At 41.0% G+C, this 20,860-nt stretch overlaps 1 protein-coding gene across 3 annotated transcripts in view; it reads left to right on the top strand.

The window, feature by feature from the left end:
• Positions 1 to 20,860, top strand: part of LOC121280741 (dedicator of cytokinesis protein 2-like) — a 627,095-nt gene that overhangs the window by 194,078 nt on the left and 412,157 nt on the right. For all 3 annotated transcript variants that reach the window (XM_041192879.1, XM_041192878.1, XM_041192880.1), the window contains one exon: positions 1,244 to 1,350. In XM_041192879.1, coding sequence (XP_041048813.1) covers positions 1,244 to 1,350 — 107 coding nt within the window. The remainder of the gene's footprint in view (positions 1 to 1,243; positions 1,351 to 20,860) is intronic.

The raw sequence follows: 20,860 nt of genomic DNA, 5'->3' as shown, positions 1-20,860 counted from the left end.
TCTTCAATAGTGCATTGAAGTGTTCGTCTAGGTTATGTATTTGAGTCCTGTAATGTAGACTTGAATGTGTAACCTTCTGAATCAAGCGTGAGAGTGCTCCCAGCAGAGCCAAGATCAGCCAGACTCAACTACATACTTGGTTATTTCTACTTGGCACTTCTCAGCAGTTTTCCAATTTAAAACAAACTACAGTAAGGCCGTTTAGGATTGCACTACTGCATGGAGTAGCTGAGGTGAATGGCCTAGATGCATGTAAAGGGAAATTATATAAGCACATGAGGAAGAAAGGAATAGAAGGATATGCTGATAGAGTTAGATGAAGGGGGTGGGAGGAAGCTCATATGCAGTATACACTGGCAAGGACCAGATGGGCCGAGTGGCCAATCTCTGTGCTGTAAATACGATGATGTAATACTGCTCTTAGATACTAGTAACCATCATATCCTCTGCAATGGCAAGAGTCCATCTTTGTTCCTTCTCCCCCATACCCTTGCCCACTAAGCTGAACCTCCCCTCATGCTCTCCCACTCTAGTCCCAAATCTGTACCTTTATCTCCAGTTTATGTCTCCTTTCTGCTCATGTACTCTCCAAACGCATCCTGTTCATAAGACCAACATGCTACTCCCTTGAACTCATTCATATTAAAGCGCTGACCACACAACCTTCCCTATTATTTATGGTGTACCTATATTGCCTAGTATCTTTGCATACGACAGCGTTACCCAAGGGTCAAAGCAAAAGACCTCTTGTTATGTGTGCTGGATACTCTGCGTTAAATATTGTGTTTTCCCAATTTTAGGGTGCAAGTTTTGTAATTCCTGTTGGAGGTGTTAGCCCATAAATTTTGTGCCCTTACTTCATTATCATGACAGGATCATTGTGCCTAGTTTCTTTGCTGCTGGCTACCTCTTTGCGCTGTCAACTGCCGCTGTGTTCAGCCAGAGGTCAAACAGCTGAGAGCATGTAACACAATCAGACTTCTGTTCTTAAGGGCATCTGTACTGCTCCAATGGAAGCTGGAATGAAGAAAATTGCAACATGGAAGATGCAGCACCAGGGCAGAGAGAGGCTTCCAGGGTGACAGATGCAGCATTGGAGGGATTAGTGTCCTCTTGCCTCTCTGAACTCCTATCCTCTCTCAAGGCCAAATGGACAGAAGTTTTGATATCTTATGCTGTTAGGTTTTATTTCTTCCTATTACTTTTTTAGTCTGCTAAAGAGTCCTTTCTCTTTCCTCTGTAGCCAGCTTCTGTTGGAGTTTTACACCAGCATTCCTGCCAATAAGCTACAGAAACAGAAGATCCAGTCCATGACAGAGATTGTGCGCAGTAAGCTCTTCAAGAAAAAAGGTACATCTATCAGAATGACCATGAATTAGCATATTGTTATGGGTGGGAGGTGTGGGGGGAAGAGAAATTGTACTTGTAAAGGGGAATTGTATTCAACATAATTTTACCATCAATGTTATAAAAAGGAGACACAGCTCCACCACTCACACCATGCTTACTTATCATAGGCAGCTGCTTAAATCAGGTAAATTGCACTAACCATTTGCCAATATTATAGGCATTGATTACAACAGTGCTACTTATAACATACCAAGTGGCTGGCTACGCTGGACAGGTCAGCTAGTACCAAACCTATAATTACTGAGTCAAAAAGCTCCTCAGTTTTCAACCAAAGTGTTTAGTGATTTAGTATAACTTCAAACAATTAAGAGAGGCAATGGTTAAGTGGAGATTTCCTGTTTTTCAGAAAGGTATGTTGGTTAATTTGCTCTTTTGGTTTTACTGCCTACTGTGTGTTGCTGACAAACTGTATTAACATCAAGGCACCAACTATGATGGGGAGATAGCTACAGAATGCCAGGGTCTTTTGGTTATCTTTGCTTTAAGCTGACAATTTGCAAACAAATATTTTGCTTCAACTTCTACCTCTTCATTTGACATTTTGGATGAGTGCTTCCCACCTTCAAGACATCTGAGGAGTTTAATCTGAAAGATCAAAGGCTTGATACAAAATGGCCACCTCTACCAGCAGTACTGAAGTCCAGTAACGACAGACTCTTAGAGATATCAGGAAGTGTATAGGACAAGATGTTTATAATGTTTTGATTTATGCGATGATTCAGTGCAATACGTTTTTCCTTTAATCGTTGTTCATATTTACTTGCAGTTGATAGCTGCTGTTCTCACATTTCATCTGTACATAAATTTGACTTGGCTGCTAGCTTTTATCCATCTGCAGAGACTGATCAATGTGACAGCAGTGAGGATATTATGATCTTGTTTCATTAGCAGTTCAATAATCATATAATCGTATTCAATCATTGATTTTCTCCTCCTACTGCACAGGGTTTCAAATCCAAATGCCAGCACCACAAATAAGTTTTAAAAACATTTTGTTGTGAGACTATTATTGGTTTCAGTTATATTTCTTCTCAGTAAAATTAATACTTATAGAGAATGGAGGGTATCATGGAGCCTATGTGGGACATACGTTAACGGGTCCCTTGGTTTGAATCCACTCCTATACTTATTCAAAATGTGATGAGTTTGGATCAACCCAATTTCCTTTGGATAGGAGTCCACCTCACCAAAACATCTCTAAATCAGAGCTAATTGCCACCAATGTATTTATTTTGAACAACAGTGCAGATGGAGGAGCGGTGCATCAAGTAGAAATGGGAACATTTTGCTCATTAATATTTTCTGATAGGATGCTGCACAGTGCTTAACTCCCGTCATACTTAGCAGTGCTCAGTGTGGACCCAGGATGCAAAACCAACACCCCACTGCTAACATTGGAATTATTGTGGTTAGAATGGAGAAAGGACAAAAAGCTGCATGATTTTCTCTCCCTCCCCTTCAGTTTGCGACATGTCATGACATCAGTGAAAGATTGAATATAATCCCACTGTATTTAACTGATCCACAATTGATAATACACTTCCTTATAGGTCTCTCTTGGATGAATCCCCCCACTTAGTTCCCAGCAACTGAATAAAACTTTACTGTCTATTTCAAACTGCTTTACAGAGGAATTTGAACCTATTTTTTTGTAGGGAGAAGCAACATTGTTGAGTGCCAAATTATTGTCATGCTTGTATTGATGATGTGAATCCCTTGAGAGACCATCATCCGGTGGCCAGGATGGATAATCCAGGGAACATGGCAGATTCAGAATTTGAACACTGCTTAACAAATCTGCAAAAAGTGACCATGAAGCTCTTGGATTGTCACCAAAACCCATCCGGTTCATGAACGGGCTGGATTTAATGCAGTCTGTTATGACAGGAAACATGACAACTGTGGCAGCAGCAAACCTCCCCCAGTTAAGTCGGAGCATGGAAGGGACTGACAGGTGATTCGTCTGCCAGTGGTACGATGTCAATTTGGCTCATTAATGCAATTTTGGAGCTTTGCAATGTAACTTGTAGTTTGTGTAGCAGGTTGTTTTGCACAGGTAATATTTCCATGTTCCCACTTCTGCCTACATGTGTCATAACCCTCAATCATTCTGAGTCAGAAGGTTGTTCATTGAAGTCCAACCCTAGATACTTCAGCATGTAATCTGCACTTCATGGTGACACTTCATTCATTGCAGGGAGCATTGCACTGTTGAAGATGCTGTCTTTTGGATGGGACACTAAATCGAGGCCCCATTTCCCTCTGAGGAGGATATTAACGATCCTGTGGCACTATTTTGAAGAACATCAGAAGTGTTCTCCCTGGTATTTATCCAACATTGGTAAAGCAGGTGATCTGGTGGTTAGCTCTTGTTGCTTGTGGGAGCTTGCTGTGCACAAATTGTCTGCTGTGTTTCCTGCTTTGAGGCAGTGACTTCAAAGTACTTCATTGGCTTTAAAGTGTTTTGTGATGTCAAAAGCACTGTGTAAATGCAAATGCTTTCTTTCTAACCAGACAGTTAAGTCAGTTATTATAGACTTCTTGAAGGCGTTAGTTGCTGCAACACTAACAGTTTCATTTTTATAGACTGAAAAGCAGATTATAAAATATAATGGGTTGAAGCTAATCTGTAACATTTCATCTCAGAGTTCTTAAACATTTGGTAAATAGTCCAAACTTTATTGGTTTACAACACTATTTGTCTCAGGGGAGTCTCAATACAAATCCCCAGCCATTTATTGTTCTATATTGGGGAGTTCTACACAAACTTTCACTCTGTTTATTCCAGCACCTTTGCCATTTTCTGTGCAGACTCCAACACTCCCTCAGCCTCAGTTTGTCATGACAGAGTAGTCACACCGACAGACTCCATGAAAGAGCAAATATAATGTATTATTTAATACTTATAATACATAATGCGATGTATCGATCCCAACCAATATTGAATGGAGCAATATATAAAAGTTTCCTTTCTCCTCAGGAGTATTTTATAAAAAGAGTTTTGATCAATTTTTAGAGAAATTCATTCACAAGAGGTGGTTGTCATTGACAAGGCTGACATTTATTGTCCCTCTCTCACTGCCCTGCGAAGGTAAGAGGAAGCTTGATACAACACAGTGAGTTGCTAGGTCACCGGTGGGCAAATAAAAGCCAATTATATTGATGTGGAACTGGAGCCACATTCAGGATGGACAAGTTAATGACAACAAGTTTCTTTTGCAAAAGGGCACAGTTAACCATTTGCAATTTTATGACAATCCAACAGCTTCATGGTCACTTTTACGAACACTGGGGCAGGTTTTTCTGGTTGGTGAGCAGGGGTGGGGCCTGCTCGCCAACACATTAAATGATGCCGGGATACGTTGGGGGTGTGTCCCGATGTCACCCCACATCATTTAGACTTTCAGTTCGGCGGGCGCACAGCCTGCCAAACTGTCAATGACCTTTTAAGGCCATTAAAAAACAAATTAACTTGATTGATGGACCTGCCAGTCCAACCTTAGGGTTGGCGGGCAGGCCAGGAGCCCAGGCGGACCTCGGAAAAGCAAGAAACCTCACCAACAGGCGGGATGAGGTTTCATGAGGGCTTTTAAGTGTTTATGAAATGTTTAAATAAAAGTTAAGGACATATCCCAACTCATGAGACAGTGTCACATGAGGGGACATAACAGGGAAATTTTTTTATTACCGTTCTGTCAACTTTTGAATCGGAGCCGATCTCCCTGAGGCAGCCCTTTGCCTCAAGGAGATCTGTGCACTCTTTCGCACGTATGCATAAAAGAGCGCACTCCTAGCTGAGAGAATCTCCCCCATCTGCACAGGGATCTCATAGCGCTTCCTGGTGGATGTCATGCTGGGTGGGTCTTAATTTGCCTGCCCACATATAATGGCATGGTCCCCCGACTGGGGGCGCAGATTGGAAGGCCGGCCACCGGTGCATGCTCCCCCACCCCCACCAACCTCGCCATTGGGGGGACTATGTTCCCCCAGCTTTTTTGAACTGAATTCAAATTCACAATCCGTGATTGTCAAGATGGCATTCATGTCCTCTGGATTATTAGTCCAACCCGTTGGATTAGTTCAGCCCATTATGCTGCTGCGCTCTGTCTACAATAAAACAAAGTAAGGAAGAAGTAGCAAAAGGAGAAAAAGGAATTGAATTTGGATCAAGAGTGATGTAAACAGACTAAAGGCTAGGGGATTAAAGGAAGTGGCTAGTGAGATGGCTGATATGCTGGTTTTAATTTTCCAAAATTCACTAGATTTAGGGGAGGTTCCATTAGATTGGAAAATAACTAATGTAACTCCTTTATTCAAAAAGGGAGGGAGACAGAAAGCAGGAAACTACAGGCCAGTTAGCTTAATATCTGTCATAGGGAAAATGTTAGGAGCTATTATTAAAGACGTTACAACAGCGCACTTAGAAAAAAAATCAAAGCATTCAGGCAGTGTCAACATGGCTTTGTGAAAGGGAAATCATGTTTAACCAATTTATTGGTGCTCTTTGAAAATGTAACAGGTGCTGTGGATAAAGGGGAACTGGTGTGTGTACTGTACTTAGATTTTCAGAAGGCATTTGATAAGGTTATTGCAGAAAATAAAAGCTCATGGTGTAGTGAGTGACATATTAGCATGGATAGAAAATTTTCTGGTTGGCAGGATGTGACAGGTGGTGTGCTAGAGCGATCACTTCTGGGGCCTCAACTCTTTACAATTTATACAAATGATTTAAGTGAAGGGTCTGATGGTATGGTTGCTAAATTTGCTGACGGCACAAAGATAAGTAGGAAAGTAAGTTGTGAACAGGACATAAGGAGGCTACAAAAGGATATAGATAGGTTAGTTGGGTGGGCAAAGATCTGGCAAATGCAGTATAATGTAGGAAAATGTGAGGTTGTCCATTTTGGCAGGATGAATAAAAAAAGAAACATATTATCTAAATAGTGACAGATTGCAGAGTTCTGAGATGCAGAGGGATCTGGGCGTCCTAGTGCATAAATCGCTAAATGTTAGTATGTAGGTGCAGTAATTAACAAAGCTAATGAATGTTATCATTTATTGTGAGTGGAATAGAATACAAGAATAGGGAGGTTATGCTTCAGTTATAAAGGGCACTGGTGAGATCACATCTGGAGTACTGTGTACCGCATTGGTCTCCTTATTTAAGGAGAGATGTAAATGCATTGGAAGCAGTTCAGAGAAGGTGTACTGGACTAATACTTGGAATGGGTGGGTTGTCTTATGAGGCAAAGTTGAACAGCCTAGGTTTGTGTCCACTGTAGGCAGGAATGTAAGGTTAAAATTAGACCAGCCATGATCTTATTGAATGGCGGAGTAGGCTCAAGGGGCTGAGTGGCCTACTCCTGCTCCTAATTCATATGTTTGTATGTAGTGTATACCAGATCTCATTCTCACTTGGTATGTCAAAAAATCCAAAAAGAAAAGAATCACTGCTGGATCTTGTAATGGCTAACAGATCAGAACAGATAGGAGAAGTAAAAGCATCTTAATGTCCGTGATTACAACATAGCCTTTAGTCTACTTGTATCACTCTTGATCCAGATCTTAAACCTTACTAAGGTCGTAGATTGGAAAAGAGCAAACAATGAGGAAATTAAGGTGAAACTAAAGGAAATAAACTGGGAGAAAATCTTGTTAAACAAAGAGACAGAAAGATATTCTTTCTAAAGTCTTTCGGAAATCTTTAGATAGAAATCTTTAAAGTGAAGTGTATTTCATTAAAAGCTAAAAACAGGCAAACTAATTATGGGTCACCATGGATAAATAAAGACCTAAAGTTAAATTGAATCTAAAAAAATAAATCCAATAAATATTTAGATACCAAATGTGAGGACAAAGGGGAACATAAATAAGTTAGGAGAGAAATTAAATAAAAACATCAGGGAGGCAACGAGAAATTACAAGCTCAACTTATCATGGACCATGAACATAAATCAAGAGAAACATCGAATAACCAATCACCTCAGTTTTTACCAAAGACAATAAAGACACTTCCCTAGAAGATCAGTTCAAAAAGAATATTACTACAATTTGAACAGAAAGGGAGAAAAAAATTTGACAAGCTAACAAAGCTGAAAGACAATAACAGCCCAGGTCCAGATGGTATACACCCATACATTCTCAAGGAAACCAGGGAGACAGCAGAGGCACTAGTTTATATATACAAATGTTCATAGACGAGGGGGTAACGTCCAAGGATTGGCTCATAGCTAATGTTGTTTCTATATACAAAAAGGTAAGTGGACCAAAACCTGAGAGCTATAGATCAGTCAAATCAATGGCCATGTCAGGAAAGATACTGGAATCTTCTGAAATAAGTAATTAAAAAAAAAATGAGCGACAAAATATAATAAAAAGTAATCATTATGGATTATGAAAGTGTAAGTCATGCTTAACCAACCTGATAGAGTTCTTTGAAGAGGTCAACAGAAAGAGTAACCAAGGGTAATGTAGTAGTTGTCACAAACTGGGATTTTCAAAAGGCCTTTGACACATAACAGAGGTTAGTGTTTGTGGAGTCAAGGGCAAATAGATGAATGGATAGAAAAATGGCTAATAAATATAAAACTGAGAGAAAGGGAAATTATTGTTATTATTATAAATTATTCAGATTGTAGGAAGGTAGAAAGTAATGTTCCACAAGGATCGGCACCAGGACCACTGTTATTCATAACCTAATGATTTGGATTTAGGAAAACGCAAATCAATATCAAAATTGGGGATGATACCAGACTGTAGTGTGTAGCTAGCATTGAGAAAAACAGAAACCGAGAGGACAATTGAAAACGTGCAGACTGGGCACTTAAGTGGCAAATTAATCTTAATATAGGTACGGTAAATGTGGGAAGACACACTTTGGTTGATAAAACAGAAACACCACTTACTACTGGAAAATAAGAAACAGAGTAATGTAGAGGCACGAAAGATTCCAGGGATGCAAGTGAACCAATCATTAAGCATCGCAGATCAGTGAAGCAATTGAGCATGCTAACTAAGCATTGGAATTGATTTCTTTGGCAATAGAATTGAAAAGTTGTGACATTAGGTCAACCTTATATTTGACGTTGGTCAGGACGGATTTAGAATGCTGTGCACAATGCTTGTCTCCACCATAAAAGCGCTGGAGAAAATGCAAAAAAAAAGATTGACAAGGATGGTGCCTGAAATGAGAGACTCTAGCTGTGGGAAAAATTGAGCAGGTTGGGGCTTTTTCCTTTAGAAAAGAGAAGATTTATATGAGACTTGATTGTGGTCTTTATAATTTTGAATAGCTTGGAAAAGGTACATCTGGAGAAAACGTCTCCACTTGTGGGGGAATCCAAAACTGGGCCTATGAATACAAGGTAACATTTCCTAATAAATTCATTGGGGAGATAAGGAAATATTTATTTTCTCAGACTCTGGTTTGAATGTGAAACTCATTACAATGGGAAGTAATTGAAGCAAGTAGCTTAGAAGCTTTCAAAATGACAATAGATTAAAGGAAAAAAAATTTGCATTTATATAGCACCTTTTACAACCTCAGACTGTTCCGAAGAACTTTACACCCAATTAAGGTACTTTTGAAGCGTAATCACTGTTGTAAAGTAGAAAATCTGTCAGCCAGTTGGTGCACAGCAAGGTCCACAAGCAATAATCTGATACCGACCAATACATCTGTTTTGGTGATGTTGGTTGAGGGATGCACATTAGTTAAGATACTGAGGATAAGCACATGCTCTGTGCTGTGGGATCTTTTATGTCCACCTGAGAGAGGGCAGATGTGGCCTCAATTAGAACTCTCATCTGAGAGATAGCACCTCCATCAGTGCAGCATTCCCTTACGATTGCAGGAGAATGTCTGCTTAGATTTTTATCTGGGGTGGGACTGTGAACCAAAACCTCCTGAACTGAGCCACAGCTGACACACATGAGGCAAAAGGGAATAGAAAAATATACTGAAAGGCAGAGATGAGTTAGACGGAATGGAGGGAGACAGGCGTGAGGTTAAGCACCAGCAGAGATTAATTGGGCCAAATGGCCTGTTCCTACACTTTAATTCTATGTAATGTTATGGAATCAATTGTTTCAGTCAAGTGCAGTTCCAATTAAATAGCAAAGCTTCTTTCTGCTTTTTTAATTTCCAGTTTTACTCCTCTCCCTTTGTTCACTCTGTTGTGACAGAGCAGACTCTCAGTTACTAGGGTCAATTTTGCCAGGTGAAACCCTGTTGGAGAATGAGACATAGAGGTCAGTGCATTCAAGCTGGTCAGCATCAAGTTTTCTCTCTCTTTTTACATACAACATCTACTAAGGTTCTTCTCTCAGCACAGAAGATTGCATGTGTAAGCCACCAAAAAAAGCAATCCATTTCACTGCTCTAGGCTATCATCCTGGACTTATCATTTATCTTTAGCCAGCAGGGTGCTGACTGGCAAGAGAACAAGCCATACACCCAGAAACACATTATGTTTTGTAATGAACCCTTGGAACATTTTGAGTCGACTCAGGATCGGGTCGACCTGCCGTTGAGTGCAGCTATCTACCAGTTGAAAGTATTTCATACAAGTGTTGCAGCTATGGAGGAACAGGTTTCTGTTGACCGTGAGGTTAACTGCACAATATGACCCAATATTACGGAGCCATCTGCCACTGCCAAGATAAAAATGCAGCCAGCCATTTAGGTGGGAATTCAGTCTTTAATAATGACAAGCTTGATCAGGGCTGTCATATCTTAGCTGTTGGCTTTGTAATGAGCAGGCAGTACCAAGACTATGGAGAAATAGATTAATTTGGAAAAAGACAAATGGCTTGGATTTATATAGCATCTTTGACATCCTCAATATGTCCTGAGGTGCTTCATGTTTTAAAATACATTCATAAAATGTGGGCATGGTGGGAAAGGCCAGCATTTATTGTCTATCCATAGAGAAGGTGGTGGTGACCCCCTGCGGAACTGCTACAATCCACCTGGTGTAGGTACTGTCATGTCCTTCTGTATGTGGGTTTAGAAGGTGTTGTCCAGAGAGCCTTGGTGTGTTTCTACAGTGCATCTTGTAGATGGTACACCACTGCTGTGATGATGGTGGAGGGAGCGAATGTTTAAGGTGGTAGATGGCGCACGAATCAGGTGGGTTTCTTTGTCCTGGATGGTGTTGAACGTTTTGAGTATTGTTGGAGCGATGCTCATTCAGGCAAGTGGAGAGAATTCTATCAAACTCCTGACTTGTGCCTTGTGGATGGTGGACAGAGTTTGGTCTCCTGCAGACCAGTTAATCTCACGGCACTGCACCAGGGTGACATTCCATGCTCCATCAGGGTTTGCAGATTTAAGACTCTTGAATTAACGGCCAAAGTCACTATAACATTCTATTTGAAGAGTATTCTCCCAGGCTCCTGGCCAATGAGCCTCCTTCAAATCAACACCAACCAGAAGCAGTTAACTCATCAGTCATTCTCGCCCAGCATATATTGGCAGTTGCCTCATTTCAGTAATCCATTTGATATGAAACTCAGCTGTTTAAATGTGATTGCAAGTTTATTGGAACGTTTTTTTATTAATGAGACTGGCAGAATTCACTTCATTAATGAATCGATTGATAAAGTTTTTTCTTCCCATTCCAAACCTTCTCCACGCATAAAACAATTTCCTTCTAGTGTCCTCGATTAGATTTGAATTTCAGATCCCAGAGGCAAATGACTGGCACTGAGGCTAACAGTGCAGCTTCTCACTCCACCAGCAGAAGAAAAGTCCTGCTCTTATTAAATTAAGTGCTGTTCGAATTTGGTATCAGGAGGTAACTTCTCAACAAGGACTCACTTGGCTTTTCCGTGAGTGACCGACATCAATAGTTGAGTTCACAAGGAAATAACAGACCTTACACTAAACAATACAGAATTCATGATTTCCCATAGGAGACCTGCAGCTTGCCAATTGGGACAACGTGATAAATAAGAAGAGTTAAATTTAGCATGGAGCCATTTGGGAATTAGCCCCAGTAGGATTTCAATGCCACTGTTCAGGATCACCATGAGAGCAAGCTCATTTTTAGCGGAAATTCTGTTTCAGCTTGACGTCCTGTCTCCTCATTGAAAGTGAAGAGTTCTTAATCTGTACAACGAGGGAAAGCGATATGATGAGGCGGAGCAGTGCAATGAAGCATTGGGGTTCTGTTGCCAAGGAGCTGTCCCTTTATAAGCAAAATTTTACAGCTCAATAGAGTTATCAAAATGAAGTAAAATGAGTTTGGTGACAAGAGTAACTTTTCTTTTTGAAAGTCTCTATGAACTATACTCATGAATGAGCTGGTCTCCCATCGTCATTTCCCAAAAACAAAATTCACTTTGTAAATCTCCCAAAAATATGGCCTGAGTTTCACGCTCCCCTGCCAGTGGGTTTTTAGGCAGGTGGGGGATAGGGAGCATGAAATATCACAGATGGGCTTCCCGCTGGGTTCCTGCCCGCCCTGACCTCTCAGCAATTTTACGCTGGGGCAGGCAAGGCCTTGGAAAGGCTGCTGCTCTTGCCCCATTTGAGGCGCTTAAGTGGCCAACTGTTGACCAGTTATGGGCTGTTGCTGGCAGGAGGATTTCCCGGGCATGGAGGAAGCTCAAAATTATCGGATTTAGATCTCCGTGGTCATGGCTAAGAGCGGTGGGGGGGATGAGGTGGGTGGTGGTGGCTGTAGCACATCCATCAGGAACTCTCTTCTAACTTCAGACGCCCCCCCGCCAGCCCTCCTGGCTGCTGAATCTCCCTCCCTCTTCCCTGAAACCTAATCCCCCACTATCCACCCTCAGGCCTCCTCTACCCTACCTGCCCTGAGGCCCCAAACCCAAAAACCCACCTTTCCATGCACTCCCGAGACTTTGGCTCCATGGACTTCATGAACTTCCACTTCTGTCCACTGCAGCCTCTGTCGCTTCAAGGACTAGAGAGCTCCCAGCCAATCAGATTGGCCGGCAGCTCTCTGAGCTCTTCCTTCCGAGTGAGGGGCAGAAGTCCCATCTGCAGCCAATTAACACTCATTCGAGCATGAAATCACTGCGGGGCAGGCAGTGTCAGCAGGGAACTCTTTGGATAGCAGGATGTGAAACCCCACCATCCAAATTATCCTGGTCTACATCTCTTATACGGCACCATGCTAATTGCATGCCTGGGATAGCCCTGCTTGTTGGAGTCCAAAATGGCTACCATTACAATACTGACCATGTAATAGTTCTGCGTCCTTTATTTTAAATGAAAGAAGCAGTTTGTTAAGAACAGTCAAATTTGGATGCCAATGGAGTTATTTTCAGATTCATGGATATATAGGTTATTTGTTACCTTGGCTACATGCATCACTTTTTAGATAGCTTGGCAATCAATAAGTTGACACTTAATCAGATAACAATCAAATATCCTCAGCTTTAGCACACCGATCTGGAAGAATGGACACCAGACCTGTCCTGTCCTAATAACATAGCTTACTGAAGCAAAGAGCAGAAAGCAAGAGCTGAGACGAAAAACTGAAAGTTGTCCTTATTAAGCAATGGAAGTTTTCACAAGCAATAAGGAAGATCAAAAGCAGCATTGATTGGCAGGCAATGAATTTTTGCATGAAGCAGAGAAAGTAACTAACAATATTGAACATTTAAGGATTGCAGAAAACCATTCGAAAAAGAATAAGTGACCTGAGAAAGGTTACAAAATTGAAACTGCAAAGTTACTGAGCAGGAAAAGCTAAAAAAATATTGCATTGACCTAACAAAATAAACATATGTTAATCTGAGCTGAAGAGCAAAGAATGGTACGAACCTTTGGGGTCTGCTACCAAGGCATGTTCTAGTCATTGTATTCTGACATAAACCATGTAATACATTCCCTGCAAAGTCTTCTAACATGTATGCCAATAATATTAGTAAAACCTTGCTAATTTATGTTGAAGGATACCCTTTAGTATGAGTCTATGAAACAACTCAGAGTCCACTTGCCAACCAGTCACTCTCTTCTCATACAGTATAAATTGTTGTATTCCCCTTATATTGGCATTCTTGCAAAGCATCCTGATGAGTGCAAGACGAAAAGCTTCAACATGCCGCATTTTTCCGCAATGGTGATGATACTTAGATAACAGTGCCTCAGGATGAAGTCAGGAGCCAGCACCCATAGGTGTTCAAGTCTTGTTCAGGTTAACTGAGTCCAAAGAGTGCAGCCATTTATTTGATCTAGGGATTAAACTCTCTGGTGTTTTAACCATATTGGAAAAAATTGTATAATCATTATGGGGAAAAAAAACGCTTTCATTCATTTGAACCATCTTTAAGCTTGACAATTATTGAACATTATACTGGTGTCCAAGTGTTTTTTTTTCTAAACATTTATCCATGAATAATTTTAGTTTCAACTAAAAAAAAATGGAAAAGGGACAATATCTATACTGCTACTTTTGAACAAGACAGAGAGAAGTTGAGGTAAATCAGCGTTCGGCTAATGACAGCTTTTTGTTTTAGAAGGCTGTAGTTTGTGATGGAGAAGAAAAGATGGGAGAAGCAGGATACAGAATGGCACAGTGTGTGTGGATTGCAACTATTTGATGATGGTGATCATTGATGATGACGTTTAGAAATGCAAATTATTGAGTGGGGATTTAGCACAGATCACCTCCACCCATATTAGTGCTTAGAATTCCCAATGCAATCCACTTATCAGGGAGCTGGAAATCTTAGTTACTGTCTGTTTTTTTTAAATCTTACTTCTTGGATACATTTCACCTCACATCCCACTTCTTCATTATATTCTTTGTTTAAACTCAGTACCTTGTCCCAGGAGCAATTGCTGCAAGGGCAGCCCAGTGTGAAGGAATAGGAATCATTTTGCTGTTGAGGCATGAGTTAGTTTGAAGGGACTTTATTTGAAACACTAACGAGCAGTTGTGTTTATGTGCCCTGTTACAGCATCTCACCTCCAACAGTCTCCAAATTGCTTGTCTCCAATTGCTTCCTTTACCAGGAACTGGGTGAAGGGTCAATTTTTTTGTACTAGTATTGAATGGGAGTCAAAGTTTCTATAGGTTCATCTCTGGTAATACATCCTTCCCTTAGCTCTCCCAAAATATACTGCCATTTACATCCAAATTTTGGAATCATCCAACAACTAATTCTCACCTATTGGGATATATACAGTTGTGCTTCACATAGATGTCTTTTGTTCAAAATATAATCGACAGGGTGTAACTAGAAAGCACATAATAATAGTTTCATTTACAAAAGAGCTGTGATTTGATAAGGATCTGAAAGGCAAGGGGCAACCATCCGTTGACAACAATGGAGCCTCAAGCCACCTGAATACAAATGTCAGGAACGGTTACAGTTACAAGCATCCCGTATAAATATCTCACTGAAACACAATGACATGGAACAAGTAGAAAGATATAAAACAGGTGGAACATACAGTTTAACGTGCTGTATCTAACTTGCTCTGATGCCCCAGGGGAACACTGGAGAACTTGAAAGAAAAATCAGCATCTGTTTGCTCATTTCTGTGCACAAACCATAGCTGTTTTGCTTACGGCTGTCCAAATCAAGGTGCTGCACGACAAGGTCAGTGGTTCATGAGGGGGAGTGCTGCAATGGCCACAGTTTTGTGTTGGAAAGTGCTTTTTCTCTTTTGAACTTATACTGTGCTTTGGTATCTCACTCCAGTTGCCATTTGGCACGTTTATGATGAATATTGGCAGGCTACTTTATTAGTAAGGGCCTCATGTCCAACAAACTTTCAAATGGATAAGTTTCCTATTTTAGGTAAGGAGACTTGTGTGGTGAGAAAAGCCTCATCCCACCTGAGTACAAACACATGCCCCCATTGAAAAAATGCTGAGAAAGCGAATAAAACAAGATTTCTAAAGGGATTGATCCACTTAAACTGATCAGCTACATTATAACAGTGAGCTCAGGTGAAGTGAAAATCTCTTCAGTAGTTAGTGATCAGCAATGGGAACCTTTGCTGATCTTTTCCCCGTATCAGTGGGGTAACGAGGCTAATTGTAGGCCCCCAACTGTGGCCTTAAAACAGGTTAACTAACTCAGCGTAGACTGGGAATAGAACTTGAAAGCTTTAATGTGCGCCTGGGAATCAGGTCTTAACTTCATATAGAAAGTCAGATTTATTTCCTAAGAAAGGGATAATTGAACAAGGAGAAATAGCCTGGTGCATGCAATAAATCAGTTCCATAATAAATATAGGTGTTGAAAGACTATTGTTAAATGTTGATCGAAGAACAACAGGAGAGTTCACACTGATTTCCTGGTCAATATTTATCTCTCAACCAACATAACCATAAAACACGTTTTTTCTTCATTTAGCACACTGCTGATGGTGGAATCTTTCTGTGCAGAAATTAGCTTCTACTTTTTCTACATTATGGCAGTGACTATTATGATATGATCTGCATGCACCCTTATCTTAAACTACTGCCAATCATTATTACCCACCGTGATAAGATGTGGTATATTAGTCCCAAGACTTTGGGCAATCAGCAGTCTGAGGCCAGACATGTGTCTCACAATCTTCAAATAAAGAACCCACATTATTGTTTTCCCAATCCTTGTGCAGGATTGGTACATTTAGGTCAAAGGGAAGAAGAACGTAACACCTCGAAATACTTCATTGACTGTAAAGCACTTTGAGATATGCTGAGGTCGTGAAAGGCATTATGCAAATGCAAATTCCTTCTTTGTTCCTTAAGATGTAAAACAAGGTTTGCAGTATTAGCATACATTTCAAAATAATGACCTGCATTTATGTAACACCGTATTCCACTCCTCAGAAATGTTTCAGTTATTTTGAACATAATAAGTTACCGAGACAACGACGTAGTCAATCTGCAAACAGTACAATTCCACCGGATAACCAGTTAAACCAGCTTTTGGATGGTGTTCATTGAGGGAGGTCAGTTGGCCAGGATGTCAGGCAAACTCCCCATCAAATCTTCATCATTCAATTGAATAGGCAGTGAAGATTGCAGTTTCACATCTCTTCAGGTGGATTTGATCGCCAAATATGAAGCCCTCCCTCAGTCCTGCAGCAGATCATCAGCTCAAATGCAGGAAGACGCACGGAACACAAAATGTGCATTATCTCTGCTTATACACGGAATGTTGGCTTGGTAGAAGTATTGAGGCACACTATGATAGAGCTGAATTAACATGTAGAAGAGATAATCATTGACACAAGAGTTTCATTGATCTCACCCAAACCTTGTCCATTAATTATTTGTCTCCACACAGTTAGTTTGATCATTCTTTCCTGATAAGCATAGAAGGAAAGTTAAATCAGAATTAAAGGCCAAAATAACAGAATTTGAATCACAATTTTATAGCAGACTAAGGTTTTAAGAGAATATTTTTTTACGAGCTTTATTTATTGCTGTTATAATCCAGCCAACGGTCTTCACTGATCTGTAACTATTCAGCTGCAACAGGTTGTTTTTTTTTTGTCAGTAAAAGTATAATAATTTCACAAAGGCAATTCAATGCTTTTGTTATTTAAACCAGATATTTTTAACCATTTTCCTTCAAGTCATCAGACTCAGTCAATCCTCCGAGCAGTTATGACCAACACAAGATCTTATTTTAAATTATAATTGTTTTTCAAATTATGATAGTCTGGGATTAAATATTATAGTGTAAGATTTGAAAGGAAAAGGTAGAACATACGAAGCGAATACATCCTATATGACAAAAAATATAAGAAATAGGAGCAGGCATGTTTATTTAGCTCATCGAATCTGCTCCTTCATTTGACAAAACTACAGTTGATCTTCTGCCTCAACTCATCCTGACTGCATTATCCCCGCACATATCCATTAATTGCCTTTGTAGTCAAAAATCTGTTGACCTCTGTCTTGAAAAGACTCAATGACTGAACATCCACAGCTCTCTAGGTTGAAGAATTCTAACGATTCATAACCCTTTGAGTGAAGAAATTTCTCCTCATCTCAGTCCTAACTGACCAACTTCTCTTCCTACGAATGTGACCCCGTGTTCTTGATTCCCTAGCCAGAGGAAACGTTTTGTAATCATCTACCCTGTCAAGTTCCTTGGAATTTTATATGTTTCAGTTGGATCACCTTTGAGTCTTCTAAAATCCAGGGAACATAATAGGCCTAGACTACACAATCTCTCCTCATAGGAAAATCCCCTTATCCCAGAAAACAGTTTAGCGAACCTCGGTTGCACTTCCTGCAGGACAGATATGGTCCTTCCTTTGGTAAGGAGACCAAAACTGCACACACTACATTTGGCTTGGCCTCACCAATGCCTTATATAACTATAGTAAGCCGTCTTTACTCTTGTGGTCCAATCCCTTTGTTAAAAAAGATTACCAATCAATTTGCCTTCCTAATTGATTGCATGCTAATATTATATGACTCATGGACAAGGACACCCAGGTCCCTCCGAAAGCAAACTGTTCCCAGTCTCTCACCATTCAAAAAATAACCTGCTTTTATCATTTTCCCTAGCAAATTGGATATTTTCACATTTCACCACATTATGCTCCATCTGTCATGCTCTGATCCACTCACCCAAACTGTCTATGGCCTGAAATTTTAGGATGGTGGGGGCTTGGTCCCACCATCTGAGGAGTCAGTGAGGAACATATCCCCGCTAACTCCAGCTGCCCTGATGCTATGTTACACTGTAACAAACATTGTTTGGCATAAGGCGAGACATCTGCCTTCACTCGAGAGGAAGTCCCTCCTTGGAAAGCTGCTGGCCAATCAGATTGGCCAGCAGCTTTCCAGTCACAATGCTGCAGTGGCCGGAAGTCCCGGGACCCCTGGATAAGGAGGGTAGGCAGTGTCCAGGGGGTGTCATGAGGAGGGGGGATTCGGTATCTCGGGGGGGATAGACCATGGGGGGCGGTGGTGGGAGGGAATAACATCAGGCCTAAGGGGAGGGCACCCCCGATCAGAATGGGCCTTCTGATGGTGGTGCCCCCCTCCCTGCCACCCCACCTGAGAACAAACTCAGTTTATTTCTGGACTTCCCTGCGAGAGCTGTTGCCTGCCCGCCAGCCTAAAAATTGAGGCTGGATGGGAAAAAGCCCTTAAATGGCCATTAAACAACCACTTAAGGACTTTTATTGGGGCATGGGAGGGCTTCCCTCCAAGGCCCTGGCCGTCCCACTGTAAAATCGCTACCAGGTTAGGACGGGTAGGAGGGAATCCCATCCATGCAATTTCACACTCCCCACCGCCCACATCCCCCCACCACCCACCGTCTCGGAACCTGGCCCATTTCAAGCTGCAGCTATTTTGCGTCCTTCTTTACTACTTATTTTCCCACTTAACTTCATGTTGTCAGCAACTTGGATACTTTACACTGATTCCCCTCATCTACGTCATTAATATATATGATAAATTGCTGAAGTCCAAGCACTGATTTTTGTGGTATCCCGCTAGTTACAGTCTGACAGCCCAAAATGTTCCATTTATTCACACTGTCTGCTTTCTGTACACTAACCAACCTCAATCTGTGTTAATATACTACCCCCAATCCATATGTCCTAATTTTGTCTAATAATCTTGCCTGGCACCTTAGTGAATGTTTTTTTGAAATTCCAAATACACTACATCCATTGGTTACATCCTCAAAAAAATTCTATAAGATTTATCAAACACAATTTCCCTTTCATAAATCCATGTTGACTCTACTTAGTTGTATAATGATTTTCTAAATGCCCAGTTATCTTGTCCCTAACAATAAATCTAAGCATTTTTTGCCTATTCCTGGTGTTAGGCTAGTTGGCCTACAGCTCCCCATTCTCTCAATCCCTCCTTTCTTCAATAGTGGGATTAAGTTTGCTACCTTCCAGTTCTTGGGAACTATTCTAGAATCTAAGGAATTCTGGTGTATCAAAACCAATGCATCCACTATCTCTGCAGCTCTCTCTCTTTTAAAACCCCAGGATGCAGGTCTGGTGGTTTTGTCGCTACTTGGTTGCATTGATTTCTCCAGTATTATTTAATTACTTATACCGATTTCTTTAAGTTCTTCCATCTTACCAGAGCCTTGGCTTTCCCATTATTTCCAGAATTTTCTTTTGTGTCCTCCATAGCGAAGGAAATAAAAGTTAGAATGAAACAGGAAAAGGCAGCTTATGACGAATGTCAGGAGCAAGATTGAGTTAGTAACCACAGGAAGATTATGGAAGGTACAGGAATGAACAGAGAAAGCTCACATGGGGACAGGATGGAAAGAGAGTTTACAAGAAACGGTTAGCAAGCAACATTAAATTGAACTTCAAGTCATTTTATAAACATATAGGGCAGAATTTTTTGCCTACCGAGCAGGCAGGCCTGACTCAATCTATGGCGGGCGGGGAGCCGATCCCCGCCGGAGAAGCGACCTGCACTGCCATTTTAAGTGGGTGGGCCAGTTAAGGCCCGCCCAGTGTGATGCCCAGTGGGAAGCGCTCTGCACTTCCTGTACGGGCGGGGGGATATTCCCCAAATGCGATAGTGTACTCTTTCGCGCATGCGCACAAAAAAGCACACATCTCCCTGAGTCTAAGTGCTGCCTCAGGGAGATTGCTGACAGCTGTATACACATTTAAAATAGAGGAAAAAAATCCTTAACATGTCCCCCTCATGTGACAATGTCACACGAGATGGGACACGTTCATAAATTTCACAAAAGGGTTTTTTAAACCCTACATGAAACCTCATCCCACCGGTGGATGAGGTTTCATGTTTTTTCAGAAGCCCCCTGGGGCTCCTGGCCTGCCTTCCAACCTTAAGGTTGGACGGGCAGGGTCTTTAATTAATTTAATGATCCTGTCAATGGCCTCAATTGGCCATTGACAGGTTAGCGGGCGCACAGCTGATTTGGAATGATGTCAGTCACCCCGCGTCATTTTGCGTGTTGGCGGAGTGGGCTCCACCCCCTGCACGCCAACGGCAAAATTCAGCCCATAGAGTTAGAGGTTCTCGTTTGGATGTAATAGAAGAAAATTGAATCCACTTTGAAAATTGTTCTCTTACCCCTGTCCCCCAGTCTCAGTGAAACTCACTTGCCAAATGCAAAACCTGCCCTGCAACATTTTAAAACATTATTCTTTTCTGAACAAAACTGATTTAAAACTTCTCCTTCATATATTTAGTTGTGGTGATGGTGAAGTTAGATTAAAACAGATGGTTTCTACCAATGCTTTTGAGTAACCCAAAATTTAAATACTAAAATTCACTTTCAAAAATAGATCTAAACCAATTTTTAGTTCTGTTGTGGTGCAGCAGTCTGTTTCTTCGTAAATTAAAACAAAAATTGCACTCAAGAGTTTTAAAAACATACCTTTTTCCTGAAAGTTGCAGCTTTGTTATGGAGTCTTCCTGAAAGCCTTTAAACAAGCACAATTAGTGAAATCTCATATTGTTGATTAATTTACCCTGGGACCTGCCCAACTTTGTGG

The sequence above is a fragment of the Carcharodon carcharias genome, chromosome 8 (assembly GCF_017639515.1).
Source record: "Carcharodon carcharias isolate sCarCar2 chromosome 8, sCarCar2.pri, whole genome shotgun sequence".
NCBI classification, from domain to species: domain Eukaryota; kingdom Metazoa; phylum Chordata; class Chondrichthyes; order Lamniformes; family Lamnidae; genus Carcharodon; species Carcharodon carcharias.
The sequence above is the reverse complement of the archived record's forward strand: the minus strand, read 5'-3'. Positions and strand labels throughout refer to the sequence as shown.